The sequence below is a fragment of the Harpegnathos saltator genome, unplaced genomic scaffold (assembly GCF_003227715.2).
Source record: "Harpegnathos saltator strain DR-91 unplaced genomic scaffold, Hsal_v8.6 scaffold45, whole genome shotgun sequence".
Classification (NCBI taxonomy): domain Eukaryota; kingdom Metazoa; phylum Arthropoda; class Insecta; order Hymenoptera; family Formicidae; genus Harpegnathos; species Harpegnathos saltator.
The window spans coordinates 190,694-208,441 of NW_020230261.1; the positions used below are offsets into that span (position 1 = coordinate 190,694).

General features: G+C 31.1%; 2 protein-coding genes across 2 annotated transcripts; one reads left to right on the top strand and one right to left on the bottom strand.

The window, feature by feature from the left end:
• Window positions 1–112: 112 nt before the first annotated feature.
• On the bottom strand, window positions 113–17,359 carry LOC105184884 (uncharacterized). The gene is made up of 7 exons (XM_025301814.1): window positions 17,294–17,359; window positions 16,792–16,905; window positions 2,708–2,877; window positions 2,549–2,617; window positions 2,445–2,485; window positions 1,817–1,994; window positions 113–329 (listed from the first exon to the last, which is right to left on the bottom strand). The coding sequence occupies exons 4-7, from the start codon at window positions 2,571–2,573 to the stop codon at window positions 154–156; spliced, it is 420 nt and encodes a 139-aa protein (XP_025157599.1). The 5' UTR covers window positions 2,574–2,617; window positions 2,708–2,877; window positions 16,792–16,905; window positions 17,294–17,359; the 3' UTR covers window positions 113–153.
• On the top strand, window positions 10,554–13,820 carry LOC112589258 (uncharacterized). The gene is made up of 4 exons (XM_025301813.1): window positions 10,554–10,671; window positions 10,865–11,002; window positions 11,497–11,784; window positions 12,460–13,820. The coding sequence occupies exons 3-4, from the start codon at window positions 11,753–11,755 to the stop codon at window positions 13,586–13,588; spliced, it is 1,161 nt and encodes a 386-aa protein (XP_025157598.1). The 5' UTR covers window positions 10,554–10,671; window positions 10,865–11,002; window positions 11,497–11,752; the 3' UTR covers window positions 13,589–13,820.
• Window positions 17,360–17,748: the final 389 nt, after the last annotated feature.

A 17,748-nucleotide genomic window follows, 5' to 3' on the forward strand; every position in this document is an offset into this window, starting at 1 on the left:
AAGTTGCTCACTTATTAAGTTCTGACTGTAACCCCTTCTTGTTAACCATTTTGCAAAATGATTATAAATAATCTCTTTTTTCTTAGGAGTTAACACTTTACGAACACAGTTACTTTGCTGTCTCACAGCCCGAGAACATAATGTTTTGTATCCTCACACAGCATAAGCAAGATTTGTAACAAATTTACTAGGCTCTTTAACTCTTTGTATTTCTTCATACGCTGTTTTTGTCACTGAAATGTTGTGACCTAAGTGGATATCTTGGCCAATTGCTTCTATGTTTGATTCTTCCTTATTTACGTTGCAGCCATTCATCAAAGGCAGTTTTCCTGTAAAATTATATAATATATATGTAACATTAATAACTAGAATTACATTTAATAAATATATAACTGTTTTCATTAAATTTAACATTATTTTATTGGGTGAGTGCAAAAGTTCGTGCGGAGTTTGTGAGTAAAAGTCACACAGTGATTAGGCAAACAAAAATCTTTATTCAATCAATGATATGATATATTCTCCATCGTTTTCTATAATCTTTTCCCAACGTTCTGGCAGCATACGGATGCCTCGATCATAAAAACTGCGCGGTTTAGATTCGAAGAACGAAGAGACGCCGTTTTTTAAGGCCTCCAAAGAGTCAAAGTTTTTTCCATTTAAATAATTTTGCAATGACCGGAACAAGTGACCGGAACAGATGGTGCGATATCAGGAGAATACGGTGGATGCGTTAAGACATCCCATTTCAGGCTCTTCAGTTTGCGCAGCGTCTTTTTCGAAACGTGTGATCTGGCGTTGTCGTGATGAAAGACGACTCCCTTGCGATTTGACAAAATCGGACGTTTCTCTTTTATTTCTCGATTCAGATTGGTTAATTGGCGACAGTACTTGTCCGAATCAATCGTTTCGCCAGCGGGGAGAAGCTCGAAATAGATTATGTCCTTGCAATCCCACCAAACAGAGAGCATCACCTTCATCGGGTGCAAACTGGCCTTTGGCATTGCGTCACCATGCTCACCTGATTGTTTCCATGTCCGTTTGCGCTGAACATTGTTGTAGAGGACCCATTTCTTATCGCCCGTCACTAGTCGATCCAAAAACGACTCGTTATTGAGCCGCCCGAGTAAAGAAACGGCTGCAGAAATTCGCTTGATTTTGTTCTTCTCGGTCAGCAAATGGGGCACCCATATATCGAGCTTCAAATCGAATCCCATCTTTTTTAAACGCCGAAAAGCGGTTGATCGGTCAACGTTTAGTGCTGTAGCAACTTCTTCTGTTGAAATTCGCGGATTATTGAGCACTAAAGTACGCAAAACATCGTCATCAATGTCAGAAGGTCGACCAGAGCGTGGCTCGTCTTCAAGGTTAAATTCTCCGCGCCGAAATTTAGCAAACCATTTTTCCACAGTTCGTTTAGCTGGTGCTTCATCCTGATAAACATCCTGAATGTTTTTTACGGCTGCGGCAACGTTTATTCCCTTCCGAAACTCGTAAAGCATAACATGCCGTAAATGCACCTTATCGATACTCATTTTTAAAGTGATATTTCTCGAAGCAGTTTGTATGAAAACAAATGATTTTTTTTTAATAACAGCTGAAGACGTCACCTTTCCAACGTTATATAATATGTAGATGGAAGTATTAATGACAACACTTTATGACGCTTATAACTCCATCTATTGAAACTCCGCACGAACTTTTGCACTCACCCAATACTATGTAACATAAGTATCGTAAAAATAGAATAAAACATAAATGTAGAAAATATCATTTAATAGTATACATGCTTTTTTGTAATATTAATATATCGATTTACCTTGCCCTATCACAACGTTTAATAAAGCAATTAGTTGCTTCGCTGTTGCTTCAGTTAATGGTGTCGAATCGGAAACTTCTGCAACAATTGTTTCTGTCTGTGGTGACTGTAAATTTGAATGCTCGATACCGTCAATTTCCTGTTCCACTTCCTTTGCATTAGATACGCTGGTATACGTCTATAATGTTATGAAATTTTGTATGAAATACGTTCCTTAAATCAATCATCATAAATAATGTATATTAAAAGAATATGATACTAAATGGCGCAGTGTGTAAAATATGATACTATGTTATTTTATAGGAATGTAGTGCACAATTTATGACAAATTTGCGAAACTTCATTCTAACATGAAGGAACCTGAAATAACATCATCGCTGCGGTGAAAATTTGCATCCTGTGTACATTTTTTGGGAAATTCAAAATACTTGTGCCACCAAATGCGTAATTGAATTCTGAATATGATACTATTGGCAATTTACAAAAATATACATAGGCAGTTTTTCTATTGCAACAACAATATAATTATGAAGTTCTGCATATTTGTCATTAGTACTACTGCTCCTATGAAATAAAAGTTTTACTTTGCTTCTCCGTTTTAACTCATTTTCTGTTATGTATAACTTACGTTTCTTTCTGCTTTTTGTAGTGTCGAAGTCCATGATAAAACTATAAAAATGTTTAATGATATTAAAAACATATCGTGCAAGATAATACACAGTACAAACTTACCTGGCGTAAAATTTTCGACATTCATTTTTCTTTTTTTTATATATTCATTTTCATCACTTGATAGCGATGCTGTAATATAATGGAAAAAATGAGTATTGTAACAAAAATAATATAAAAGAATTATATGTGCATACGCAAATAATTGAAATGCGACTTTACTTGTTTCACCATATGCATGTTTTGTACTTTTATCTTCATCAACACATAGAAGATCCTTCAGTTCTTTCTTGTCCTTTTTCTCCTATTTCTCCTTTAAATGCATTCATATAAGCTTTCAGAATTTCAGTACTTGTTTCTTTCGAAGCATCATGTCTCTTTTGTTTATTCAACTACAATAAGCACATGTCAAAATAGAAAATAAAATTTTTGCATTATATCACAATTAACAATACATTACAAAAATGTTTATTAATTTATAATATCACAATTGCAACAATATTGTTATAATATTGAATAATAATATTGAAATAGCGTTATGTGGATTTCTTAGTACAGATCCATATTATGCTATTTTAATATTGTAGTAATATTAATGTAATATTGTAGTAATATTAATGTAATATTGTAGTAATAAATAACATTATGATATCATGTATTAATAAACATGTGTTCTTACACAATGTGATAAATAATATCAGGTGTAGTAAGAAGAAATCCATTATTTTTGCATGAAATTGAAGGCTTTAATTACCATAGTTAGAATGATCCGATTTAGGTCAAATATGCGCCGTTTTGTTCGATAACTTGTTGCCATTTTGAAGGTAATTTTATTATACCTCTCTCATAGAAGCCCTCGTCCCTATTGGCAAAAAATTGAGACAGTCGATTTTCACAAGCCTCTCTTGAAGCGAATTTTTCACCAGCAAAATTGTTCGCCATGGACAGGAACAGATGGTAATCACTTGGTGCCAGGTCTGGACTATAAGATGGATGCATAAGAACCTCCCAACCAAGCTCCCGGAGCTTCTGGCGAGTCACTATCGATGTGTGTGGCCTGGCGTTGTCCTAATGGAACACAATTCCTCTCCTATTGGCCAAAGTTGGCCGCTTCTGGGCGATTGCTTCCTTCAGAGGGTCCAATTGTTGACAGTACAGTTCCGAGTTAAGAGTTTTGCCGTAGGGAAGCAGCTCATAGTAGATAATTCCCTGTCAATCCCACTAAACACACAGCAAAACCTTCCTGGCCGTCAATCCTGGCTTGGCCACCGTTTCCGCCGGCTCACCGCGATTCGACCACGACCGTTTTCGCTTGACGTTGTCGTAAGTGATCCACTTTTTATCATCAGTGACCAACCGCTTCAGAAATGGGTCGATTTTGTTGCGATTCAGCAGCGATTCGCAGATGGAAATTCAGTCCATGAGGTTTTTTTTCGTTAACTCGTGTGGCACCCATACATCGAGCTTCTTTTTGTATCCAGCCTTATTCAAATGGTTCCAAACGGTTTTTTGTGCAATCTTTAGCTCTTGGGCAATCGAAACAGTGCTTACATGACGGTCGGACTCGACAATGTCCATGATTTTATCGATATTTTCGACAATTGGCCTTCCAGTGCGTGGTGCATCTTTGACATCGAAATTACCGGAACGGAATCGACGAAACCAAAATTGCGCATGATTGGCTGTTACAGTATCAGGACCATAAACACTATTCACATTTTCAGCCGCCTGGCTTGCGTTTTCGCCTTTATCGAAGAAAAACTGTTAAATATAGCGTATTTTCTCTTTGCTAGTATCCATCTTTGACGCGCGCTCAAACAAAACTGAGTCAACTAATCACAAAACTGTCAGAAAAGTTTTTTTAGTACGAAATCTCATCTTTCTAACGCCATCTAATGGAACCCGGTTGAACTTATACAACGCGAGATACAGATAACTAAAGCCATCTATTGGAAAAATAATGGATTTCTTTTTACTACACCTGATATTATATTCCCAGTAAGCAATTTATTAACAGTTTGCTGGCAGATTGGTTACAGATTCAATAAAGATTTGTCGAGAGGTTCATAAATATACAGATTCTCTGCTCCATTCATGCTATCAGTCTGTTGTCATACTCAGCTCACAGATGTTATTAGTATGTCTGATAGCAAGATACTTATAAAGTCCTGTAGCAGATACTGTGCATAATTTGCTTTTGAAATGTGGATATCTGAATATATTTTCTGTACATCGACCCAAAAGTAAGCATGCATAATACATAAAGAAAGCAAAAAACATAATCAGGCAATCTGCTAACAGACTGCTAATAGATTATTCACTGGGTATATAATATTATATGTTACGTTCATTGCTAAAAATCATAGAATCATTACAACCTTGACAATTACATTATAAACAATATCATTAGCATTATAAGTAAGAGCATACGCTACAAAAGAAATGTATTATATACATTCAGCATTAACCAATATACAGGGTGTTTGATAGCTGATCATGCAGACGAAAGTTGGAGATCGATTGGGTGTAGCCGAGAAGAAAAGTCATGTACCATAATGTCAAATTGGCAATAGTTATCGAGTTATTAATTAAAACATGTGAGCCAACGAGCGCGTAGAGAGCGGAGGGCGGCCGCAGTAAGCACAATTATTGCAAAATTAAATTATTGACAATTATAAATATTTAGATACACGATTTAAAATCAAACAACGAAATACTTCGTTCAGAAAATTTCAAATTGAAGCAAACCATACGAAATAAGGATGATGTCTTTAAGGATGTAATAGGATTAAATATGTCACTGCAGAAACATGTAATAGATGATTTTGACGAACTAAAAGGTACATATATATATATTAGATTTTTCATAATTTTAGTGATAATAAAAAGAATTTTAGTTTGTTATGTACTATTTTCGTATAAACATTGCAGCTATTGTAAGAGATTTATGCAAAAAAAGAGAATGCCGAAAGAGAACATACAAATCCCAGTGAATTACCCGTAGGATACAGGAGTGTAGAAAAAAATTTGGTATTGCCTTTTTATCAATATTAATATTTAGGGCGTCAGTTATAAATCTTTGTCTCTAGTGTGAGCTCGTGAAAAGGGAATAATTCAATTTAACTTTTATTCATCTATGAAATTTTAAATTTTTCATGAGTTTAGTAGAAAAGATGATCAATCCCAGTAATCTTTTTTTGATAATTTATTTATTTATTTATTATTGTATTTGTTTAGATATATCTTGGCCATGATGTTTGGATAACATATTGTCAATATGACAGTATTGTTGCAATTAGCAAGTCATGTGCAATGTTTGTAAAAAACATAGCAATTGCTGTTTTCGGAACTACCGTGTTAAGATACAGTTCAGTAACAGGGACACAATCTAATAGGATAAGAAATAAAAGCAAGAAACAACCCCGTCCAAAATTGAACCCAACTAAATTGTTAGCTATAAAAGGTATTATCATATTATAATTTTTTCTTCATATTTTAGAAAGTATGAGCTGTTGTAGAGAGCAACTTTCCGAGCTTTGTAGAAATGTAGAAAACTGATGTGTTTAAGTTATAAAAAATGGCACATTTTATAGCAGTGATCCGTTATGTATAAAAATATATGTATAATACATATTATTCGTACACTCGTGAGCATGGATTTATCTTAAACGACATTTGATGGTTAAGCATATAAGTTGGATATCCTGTTGTATCTAACAGAATCAAGACACATGATTAGCTCTTCAGCCTATTCTGCATTAGTCCGGGTCTACAAAAGATTACTAAGGTTTAAGCTTTAAATAATTTATCAATTACGATTACAATTACGTAGTCAAATATGAGAAGAATAATGGGCTGTGTCAATTTCTTAAAACTTACAACTTTACGACACCTATTATATACCCGGGCTTAATTGCAAGACAGAAAACGTAAGTTATAGAAATTAACGAATCAAAGTCAAGTGTTCTCCTCATATCTGACTGTGATTAGTGAAGTTTTGCGACTTATGTTCTGTGTCTTACGACTAATGTAGAATGAGTTATTTGCGACAATAATGTTAGATAGAACAAGGATATCCAACTCAGGCTTAATTTATTAGATCTAATTCGGGACGCAAAATCTGATATAACAGATCTTGCATCAAATTTGTTGCCTATTTGCCATCAAAAGTTGATAGCAGAGGCTTTGCTCGAAATCTACTCGTGCGGATTTGCCTATCTGGATTATTAGGAAACTAAAACTTAGATTAGGTCGTTTTCCGCATAAAATATTTTACGAACACGTATTTAAAAGTTTCTGAAAGAAATATACAAAATAATAATTTGCATATTAGATGCTCTCCGATATTGGCTAACCAATAAAATGGGATATGACGAGGTAGCCATTGAATATGAATTGCAACAAGTTGGCATGCACATAAGCCATAAGATATATGAATTAAATAGAGGTAAAAAGTCAGTAGATAATGATTCAAATATAGCAGAAGGTAATATATAAAAAATTAATAGGAAGTAATTTTTCATGTTAAGATTTTACTTATATTTTCTATTTTTAATAGATATGGCTGATAACAATGTGAACGTTGACGAACCTGAGATATTGATGTCGGTACATACAAGTGTTAACCATGAACAATTAGAGCAGAAAATCATGATCTATTGAACAGAAGCGAAAATTATGTTGAAAATAATGGAGAAGAGGAGAAGGAGGGGGAGATAGAGATGGTGGTAGAAGTGAGAGAGGGGGAAGAGGAGATAGAAGAGAAAGAAGGGGAAGAGGAGGAACACTCTCTGTGAGTAGTATAAAAATATATACATATGGGAACATTGACAGATTTAATTCAGAGGTCGCATAAATAGATAACCACGACAGCAAGTAATTGTAAACGATGATAACTGTTACGAAAAATGTACTGCAGGTAAGAAATATAGTGATAAAATGGACAATGATGGTTTTGTTTCCATAATTTTTTTATTAAAAGTTTAGAGGAAACTTACGATACACATAATTATACTGTAACGATACTAGTATGTTCGAAGCTATCGGTTTATCGATTTCTTTATGTTGTTTTTTTACAATCATTTCAGTTTAACGTTTATTTTTTATTCGCGATTCTGATGAACCTAGACAAGCTCTATTATAATATTACGTTCTATTACTATTAGAGTTAAAATATATATAGAGTGCGAGGTAACTGAAAGCTACCGGCAAAGGAGGCGTAGAACTCATTAAGACAAACAAAAAAGTCTAGTACCAATTAGCAAAAATCATCAAAATAGCTATAGAGGTATAAGAGAAAAAAGATTGCACGACAATCCATGCGTAGTACGGTAAAGATGTGCTCCAGGGTGGAATCGGTAGGCGCGTTCGGTCTCTCGATTTTATAACGGCCCTTTTCACCTACCAATGATTATTTGCATATGGCTCACCACATGACAGTCGTTGCTATGTTGCCGTGCTACAAGATCGAACGCGCCATACCTATCCGCCCCGACGCACGCCTTTACCGTACTGCGCATGCTCTGTCGTGCAATCTTTTCTTTTATAACTCGGCTATTTTTATGATTTTTGCAAAATAGTATTTGACTTTTTTTGTCTTAATAAGGTCTATGTCCCCTTGGCCGATGGCTTTATGAGTTATATCATAAACTTATTCACCTCGCTTTACTCACCTTGCACCCTGTATATAAATAATTATATATTAATGCCATTTCGTATATGATGCACAAAAATTTAATCCTCTCGGAAATAAAATATTGTGTATATTTTATTGTGCACAATGTTACAGTTTATTATATAGTTTATTTTGAACTCTATTCTGTGAAGATTATATTCATATAGTTAAAGAAAAATGATACGTGCGGTCGGTGCGAAAAAAGTTATTCAATTTCTAAGAATTCTTTAAAGAATTGATATATAATATCGCAAACTGTATGCAAAGTATGTTTATGAATATACATGAATATTAAAATATGTAATATTTTATGTAAAAAATAAATTTGTACTTTTTAGTCGTTCTATTCAATGAGAACTCGATCGATTCCGTACAATTCCCCTAAATGTTGCTTTTATAAAAAGACTATAATTAACCCAAGCAACATAACATAATCTAAAACGGGGACATAAGACATCTTAAAAATGTTTTTGACATTTTTATGACATGTTTAAGACGTCTTATGTACTGATTTTATGTTATCTGGGAAATTAATTAGACATCGAATTTATTAATCTCAGATAGGTCCTAAGGAATAATGCTTTATAATAATGCTTTATCAGGTTGTTCGAAAAGTTCGTTTCAAATTTTTAAAAATAAATTAAGTGCATGGTGGAGATATATTTGTGCACAGTGTGCATACAACAGAATGTGCAAAGAAATTTGAAACGAACTTTCCGAATAACCTAATATAACGTCTTGAAGATATGTTACGAAAATATGCAATAAAAATTGGTGATTTTATTTCGGACAATAAAGAAGACCTTCATTTCGGAAAATAAAGGTAATCTTGACAACATTGTACACGTTCATGCTCAGGATTGGAAAATAACGTGTTACTTGTAACGACGTTACGTTTTCGTTACTTTTTTTTGGTAACGTCGTTACTTTTTTACACAAGTAACGAAAAAGTTACTTTTCTACACGAAAAATAACGGCGTTATATTTCCTCTTGTAACGAGTAACGAAATTAACCGTTACTTGTATCGTTATTTTTGTTATAGTGGCTTCTGTACACAACACCTCTTGCCGAATAATAAAAGTACGTGCTATAGTCAAATAACATACTATTTTCCGTAAGAGCTCGAAGGATGATGTTTTCCGTTTTATATTTCTCTCTGTCTAATCTTCATATAATACTTTTCATTTATAAATGTAAGGAATGACCATTCTGTAGTTGCGTATTTATTGTCAGTATATTCACGTTACGATATTCACTATCAGTACTGAAAATCTACAGTTTGCGTCACGAATACTATAATTTTTCAGTACTAACAGTAAATATCAGTACGCAGCTCATTTTTATAAAGTCTATGCCCACGACTGTACATCTAGTAATTTCTTGCCACATGAGGTTAAGAGCCTCGCATCACCACCAGTGGTGCTATTCTGTAACTCGTTATTTTAACGATAGTTTCGTTATCGTTGCGCAATTTTTCTACAGTATACAAAAGCTGCGCAACTATAACAAAAGTGTCGTTAACTCCAATAACGAGTTACAGAATCGCACCACAGGAGCCCTATTCCATCACCACCTACCGACAGTTGTCGATGTTGTTAATTTCTCATAAAATATGATAAAAGCTTATTCGTGACAAAGTTATAGAATTTTATTTAAATTGTATGTGAAATATCTCGATAACTTTACATTAAATTTCTATCGTTTATATTTTAAGTCACTTATGAAAATCAAGAACCAAAAACACGATAAAAATACATAAGAATTATTTATTTGCTGAATTTTATACTCTTTTGTTGCGGATAATATTACATAAAGTTCTGTATAAATACTATTATAAGATATTGCATAGTATTGTTCGTAAACTTCTCATAAAATATGATAGAAGCTTATTCGTGACAAACTTATAGAATTTTATTTAAATTGTATGTGAAATTCCTCGATAACTTTACATTAAATTTCTATCGTTTATATTTTAACTCACTTATGAAAATCAGGAATCAGAAACACGATAAGAATACATAAGAATTATTTATTTGCTGATTTTTATAATCTTTTGTTGCGGATAGTATTACATAAAGTTCTGTATAAATTATATTATAAGATATTATATAGTATTGTTCGTAAACTTCTCATAAAATATGATAGAAGCTTATTCGTGACAAACTTATCGAATTTTATTTAAATTGTATGTGAAATTCCTCGATAACTTTACATTAAATTTCTATCGTTTATATTTTAACTTACTTATGAAAATCAGGAATCAGAAACACGATAAGAATACATAAAAATTTTTTTTTCGTTTCCTATCGGACTTTTTAAGCAGGGTCCCGCTTTACCCTCACTCTTGTATCTCACATCATATGAGCAGATGCTTCATCAGTATTGCGCTGTGCAGAAATATTACGTTTAAAGATTTCAGTTAATAAAATGCTTAAACGTAAATATAAACAATATTTGGACGACAGTATAGAGACAATTCCACGAGTCACAAAATATAGAAGAAAACTGGAGGTAAGAAATCTCTTTTTCTCTCTCCCTCTCTCTCTCTCTCTCTCTCTCTCTACATTAATATTAATTGTTTATGCCCAATTTCTTCACCTTCGGTTCAACTTAACTATCGGTTATTCTTAATTGACCGTTAAGTTTAACCGGAGGTTAAGAAATTGGATATACAGTTCTATTTTTTGCTTGACACATTTTACAGTAATGTAAACAACTTTCTTCTAATGAGTATCATGAATTGGAAACAACTAAAAATGACATTTGTCAAGAAGCAGAACATATTACGGAAAATAATGTACCTCATTGTAGTATCTCGTCACATAATGATGTTGAAAGATATGTAAGGAATATATATTTCTACATATTATTATAGGATAACAGACCCAGATAGCAAAATGCAAGCAGTATATTGGCAGACTGAGGACAAATTCAATTACAGCATTACAGCTGATTGACATAAACTGTATCTCCATTCTGTTTGTATTCTGCCGGCAGAGTTTGCAGACATTATTTTACAGCAAAGTGATAGTATAAAACAAGTAGATCTCACTGCGTGTAACAGTCTGCTTAATTTCTAGCGCCAATCTGTCAGATTATTACAGAATATGTTTGGTTTCTGTCGTTAATGTGGTGGCATAGTATGCTAGCAGTTTTTATCAGATTTCTGGTGGCAGTTGAACATCATGTAATGAAATATTAAATTATGAATTGTGTGTTTTGCCTTTCTGCCATAAAATATTTGTAGCAAACTGTGCTCAGAATCTGCTTATGCAGGTTTTGCTATCTGGCTTAAATAATCTAACATTCTGAATCTATTTAAATTATTTAAATCAGGATTTCAGATCAGATGCGAATAGTTCTGTGAGCTGTGACATATTCCAATTAAGATTAGACTTGGAACATAGAACACCAAAAATGCAAGATAATATTGCAATGAATAACGAATAGAGTGATAATAATAACAATGAGGATAAAGATGATCATTATATTAATTTCTATTTCCCTGAATTAGCAACAAATTCAGTAAATGAAACATTAAGTGAGACAGACAGCAGTAGCATTATTGAAAATACTATATTAAGAAATAACAATGAAGAACCTTCAAAAACATTGCAAAACTATATAAGTAAATCATTTATCCACTTTGAAACGATGTTACTGTAAAACTTTGCTGTAGAAATGATACCAAAAAATCAAAAAATGAGAGAAAATGACATGCATACAAACTTTTCATATTTCCATTAATAGAACTGAAGATAATGTTCACACATACATAGCTACATTTTTTTTAGAGAAAAGCAGAATAGAATTATTGGCATATTCACAATCCATATTTATTTATTTCCAAGACCATCTTCAGTTTTTTTTTCAAATATTGTACAAATCGTTTCATTGGCTATGGGGAATCTGAAGATAAACTTGAGGTAGTCTTTAATACACGATCCGACTATAGGTTATAGAATCATATACCCTTTTTGAATCCACGCAATTCTGTTGGAAACATTTTCGTGTGACGTTAACTTTAAAAAGTATGTAACATATTATGTGTAAAATTTTTCTTTGTGCCTAAAATAATAAAGCTTGCTTGTAAAGTGAAATAAATTATATATATATATATGTGTGTATGTATATGTATACTATATTGTTATACAAACATTATATATTACAATTCTATATTATCTGTTCACAAAGTTTAATTAAAATCTTTTAATAAAAGTATTAAACAACATGTTTATTTTAAGCATAATAAATAATAACAATGAAAGTACTATTTTTGTAATGTTAATGTTTTTGCAGGACTGCTTTGGAGACTTTAATGGCAAATTTATTGATGAATGTAATTCATTTCTCAAGGAATGTCTGTGTAACTGCACAACGAAAACGCGTGGAGAAGTGTCTAGTTACGCTATTCATGTGTCTAGTATTAAGCCTTCGTCATTCTTTAACTATGACTGCAACTATTGATATTTTAAAAATGATTAATTTAATTTTTGATAAAAAATGTATGCTTCCCGATAGTAAGTATAAAGTATCGAAATATTGTGAAATAGAGGATACTTTTAAATATCATTTATATTGCCCTGTTTGTTTAAAATATTTAAAAATGCTAACTAGAATAGAAGCGGGAAAAAAAAGTATTTGCACGTGTAGTTCAGAAATTGAAGAATCGAGTACTAATGTTTTTATTACTTTGAATTTTCATGCTCAATTGAAAAGTTTGTTAGAGGATACAAACGTTAAAGAAAGTCTAAAGAGCAAATATCGTGGAAGAAATAATGGTTCTCTACAAGATATCTGCGATGGTACAATGTATAAAAAATTATGTAATCGCAATAAATTTTTAAATAATATGTGGAATTTTTCTTATACTTTCAATACAGATGGTTGTCAAGCTGCTAATTCTAGTAAAGTTAGTATTTGGCCTATTTATGCTACATTAAACGAATTACCTTATAAAATGAGATCAAAATACATGATGTTACTTGGTATATGGGTCAATAAACGTGAACCAAATTTGCAAATATTTTTACAACCCTTTGTAAAGGAAGCAAATTTTTTATCTACTTATGGTTTACAGTGGCAATATGATAAAAATACTATAATTACAAGCCGTATTATATCAGTATATTGTTGTGTAGATTCAGTTGCTCGACGAGCCATGTTGAATATGAAACAATTTAATGGTCATTATGGTTGCACATTTTGTGAACATCCAACCGAATATGTAGAGGGTTATCGAAAGTATCCAGTTTCAACAAATATTTTTCCTAATAGAACTAATGCATCTATAAAGCAAAATATGATTACTGCACATGCAACTTCGATTCCCATAAAAGGTGTGAAAGGACCTTCTCCATTAATGAGTTTAAAATATTTCGATTTGGTTAATGGAATGGTCGTGATTACATGCATTCAGTATTGTTAGGAGTTACTAAATAATTAACGGAAATGTACTTCTCTTACCCCGGGAAAAAATTTTATGTGGGACAGCCAAATATGTTTGAAACCATTAATAATCGATTGTTGCATATAAGACCACCAAAGAATATAACACGTCAACCGAGAAGTTTACATGAACGGTCATTATGGAAAGCTTCTGAATGGAGATCATGGCTGATGTGGTATTCTTTAGTATGTTTATATGGTATATTACCAAAAACTATGTAGCATATCTTGCACAGTTAGTCTGTGCAATTCATATTTTTTTACAAAAATTCATTTCAATCGACATGATACGAAAAGCAAATTTATTGCTAAAAAAATGTTATTTTATTTCAACAGTATTTTGGAAAACGTGCAATGACGTACAATGTCCATCTCTTACTACATCTTTCAAGCAGTGTAGAAAATTGGGGACCGTTATGGGCAATAAATACATTTCCGTTTGAAAATGAAAATAGATTATTGGTGCAAATGAAAAAATCTCCTACACATATTGCATTGCAAATTTCACGCAGGTTCCTATTGGAACAATCTCTTATAAAATTGTCTAGAAATTTTAAAATTTGTAACGAAGTGCAAAATTTTTGTAATAATACATACAAAAGGAAATTGAAATTTATTTCTAATACGCAACGTTATACTTTAATTGGTTCCGGGGAAGAATATATACTTAGCCCACAAGAAGCACAATGTTTTCAATATAGAGCACAATGTTTTCAATATAGAGTAATAAATTGTAAATCATATACGAAAATGATATATAATAACATTCGTTTTACGACAGAACGTTATACCAAAGCAAAAAAAACAAACGATTGTGTCGTTGAAATTGAAAATAATTCTTTTGGTATAATTACCAATATTTGCAGCTATAAGTATAATAAAGAAATCAAAATTATAATTTTCATCAAAGAAATAATATTAGATCCTAATCCTTTTATTTTGACAAATGATGTTACGATAACACATATACGAAAGTGCTTGATTAATAAATGTCCTCTACGAGCTATTAATCCTCACTCTTTATTAGGACAATGTATTTTAATAAACATCGATAATATGCACTATATATGTACTATTCCACAAGGTTGTTTCGGTGATTAAATAATATCCAAATAGCACAAATTTCCAAGGGATATTTTAGAACATATAATGTCTTGTGGACATCTTTTGCATATCATTAAAACGTCCTTTGCAAATATGCGCTGTCTAGGTGTACTGTACATATAATCCTTTGACACATTGCGGGTCATTCAGCATGTAAAAAACAGTTTCTTAAACAGGCAACACGTCCACATTTTGTGCATCTATAGTGAAATTATTTCATGCATCTCCGTAAAAATAAAGTTGCGTATTTATATAGACTCCAACTGTTTTGTTCATTTATTAATTGCATGAAATAAATAATCTCCAGTAAAAATGTAAACATATTACATGTTATATATTCTTTGTAATATTATAGAAAACATTAGTAATAAATAAGATTTGTATTTTAAATACAAACACAATTTATAAAATACGATATAAATTTATTTCGAAATATTGGATGTTACAAAACATTCGCATATCCTTTCATGTGCATGTTAAACTTATCAAACTGAGCAAAATGTCCTCTACTATTTTGCAAAATTACAGATAAAATTTTGAATTATTAATTATTAAAAATGGCAATGTTCATAGGTTTCTTTATTTAATAACTTAAACATTTTCATGTTGTTTACAAAATATTTAAGAACTGTTTTGTTCAGAATGACTTAATGTGCAAATATTTGATAACTGTCATATCTACTAACAGGCTCAAAGTCCAAGATTCAAAGTTCAATATCACTTTATCTGTCGCTAAATACGATAGTTATTTAATATTTGTTAATTTAGTCTTTCTGAACAAAACAGTTCTTTAACCATTTTTTAAATATACAAATTTTCCACTTATTAATTACAGAAATCTCTAAACATTGTTATTTTCAATTATTATTAATTTTATAAGTACTTTGCAAAGTGATAGAGAATTTTTTTTCTCAATTTCATGTGTTCTACTCTGTTTCTGTCGCTAATCTACCATCGAATCATGTCAGCAGGTTCTGCCAACAGGACATAAGCTTAATGCGGATGGCTGTTGTTTTGTTGTGGAATGCTAATAACAAATTGTTATCAATCTGGTAGCATATTGCTAACATTTTACTCACTAGTACATATTCATGCAGGAAACTAAGATTAAAATTTTTTTTAAATTTCGAAATGAGTATTGATTATATTTTCGATTTTATTTAACAGGAAATTTATATAATTTTTAAAAAGACGATATTTTACGATTGTTTTTTAGTATTTATTTTAACTATTGCTTCCATTTTACGTGAAAATTAATATGGTAACTTAGTATTTTCTAACATTTGAAATTCATTGAAAATCAGATTTTATAGGAGAAATTATTATGACAAAAAATGTTTGTATTATCCCTACATTTTTCGAAAGTGTTGGAAATATGACTTTTTCTGAAAAAGTATTGGAAACATAACTAACATTGAGCGGTCTTCATTATTATATAAAAAAGATAAAATCAGAGAAGACATGTTACATTTTCAAAAAAAATAAAATTTTATCATAAAAATCATTATTTGTTATAATGTCTGAAATATAATTTCAATTATTACGAAAATCTTTTATTTTTATACAAAATTAAATGATTAAATCAGGTCTATTACATTGAAATAGAATTTCACAATTTTTTGAATATTTTCAGAATTTTACTGAAAAGAAAAGAAGAAATCGGATTTTGTCACAAAAAATTTCGTACTTTCTATGAAAATTCCGCTTTTTAGATAAAGTCATAAATTATCATTAAAAAATTTTCATCAGGGGGGTAATGTAATTTGAGATTGAACAAATTACAATTACATATATGTAATAGTAATTATTGTATGGACAATTACAACATATGTAATTGTAATCTATCAATCTTAGATTACATTACCTGCAATTTTATAATTATAATAGATTATAAAATGCCCAACTTCATTATATATATCATATATAAACAATATTGTTTGTAACAGAATATTACAGCATAAGAATATAATCATATAGAAAATGTATATATGTTAGCTACATCTTTTAATATCTATTAATTAATATAAATATTAATTTTTCACTTATAGTAAAAGATATAAATTATGAGTAACAGCTTACCTATTCACAATTTACTATCTATCTTGGTATAACGCTTGATATAATGTCCTTTATATGAACTTTTAAAGACCCCATGTGACGACTTTATTATTTTCTCATGGTCTTAGCAAGCTGCTGCAATGTAACATATAAATTGTAATTACTTTTTTATATCTATTTATATATCAAACAAATTTAGGATTAAATATACTAACACATTTTGAGTCAAATATTGAGGTTAAGTTGTATCATTATTAGATTAACTTTATTAAGCTCGCGAAAACTTTATTGAAGATAGTTTCAACTGCAAATATATATATTTTTAATGGTAGAATTGTTAAAAATTATTCTTATACATATAACACTTGAATATTTTATCTTATCTCACGTTTTGGATCTTCACATGATAAGCCGTTAAATGTATGCGATATTCATAAATTTATGCAGAATAATAATTTTATAAGCGATTTGTTAATAATATATATTGAATACGAACAGATTATTTATTAGATAAGAGGATTACCTTAGATTCAAACGATCGATGTCTCATTCCAAGACCTATCAGACCAGATCCATCATCTATACTAAAATAGTAAATATAGTTCAACTTTAAGACCAGGTTTACAATAAAAGTGGTTGAGCTTGAAACATAGTTTACAATGAAGCTTTACGATTTAAAACTTAAGGAATTGACTTTGTTGCTGTACTTATAAGTTATATATTTCTTAATAATTATATATATAACTTCTTTAACATATGCATGATATATTCGATATAATACCTAGATATAACATTAATATAACATGTATATACAGGGTGCACGATTTATCTGAAGACATTGAAATATCTCGAGAACTATGCATTGGATAAAAAAAAGTGGTTAATGAAAGTTGTTAGTCTCGAAGGGGGACATCCAATGATACCAAACTCGACTTTCCACCCCAACCCCTGGGGGTGGGGCTTGGGGGCAACTTTGAA

Bases quoted from the DNA above. Each gene is read 5' to 3' on its own strand.
- LOC112589258 (XM_025301813.1), top strand. From the start codon at position 11,753: ATGAAGAACCTTCAAAAACATTGCAAAACTAT. The intron at 11,785-12,459 runs ATAAGTAAATCA...ATGTTTTTGCAG, and splicing joins CAAAAACATTGCAAAACTAT to GACTGCTTTGGAGACTTTAA.
- LOC105184884 (XM_025301814.1), bottom strand. From the start codon at position 2,573: ATGAATGTCGAAAATTTTACGCCAG. The intron at 2,486-2,548 runs GTAAGTTTGTAC...ACATTTTTATAG, and splicing joins TGTCGAAAATTTTACGCCAG to TTTTATCATGGACTTCGACA. The intron at 330-1,816 runs GTAAATCGATAT...ATAATTTTACAG, and splicing joins AAACGTTGTGATAGGGCAAG to GAAAACTGCCTTTGATGAAT.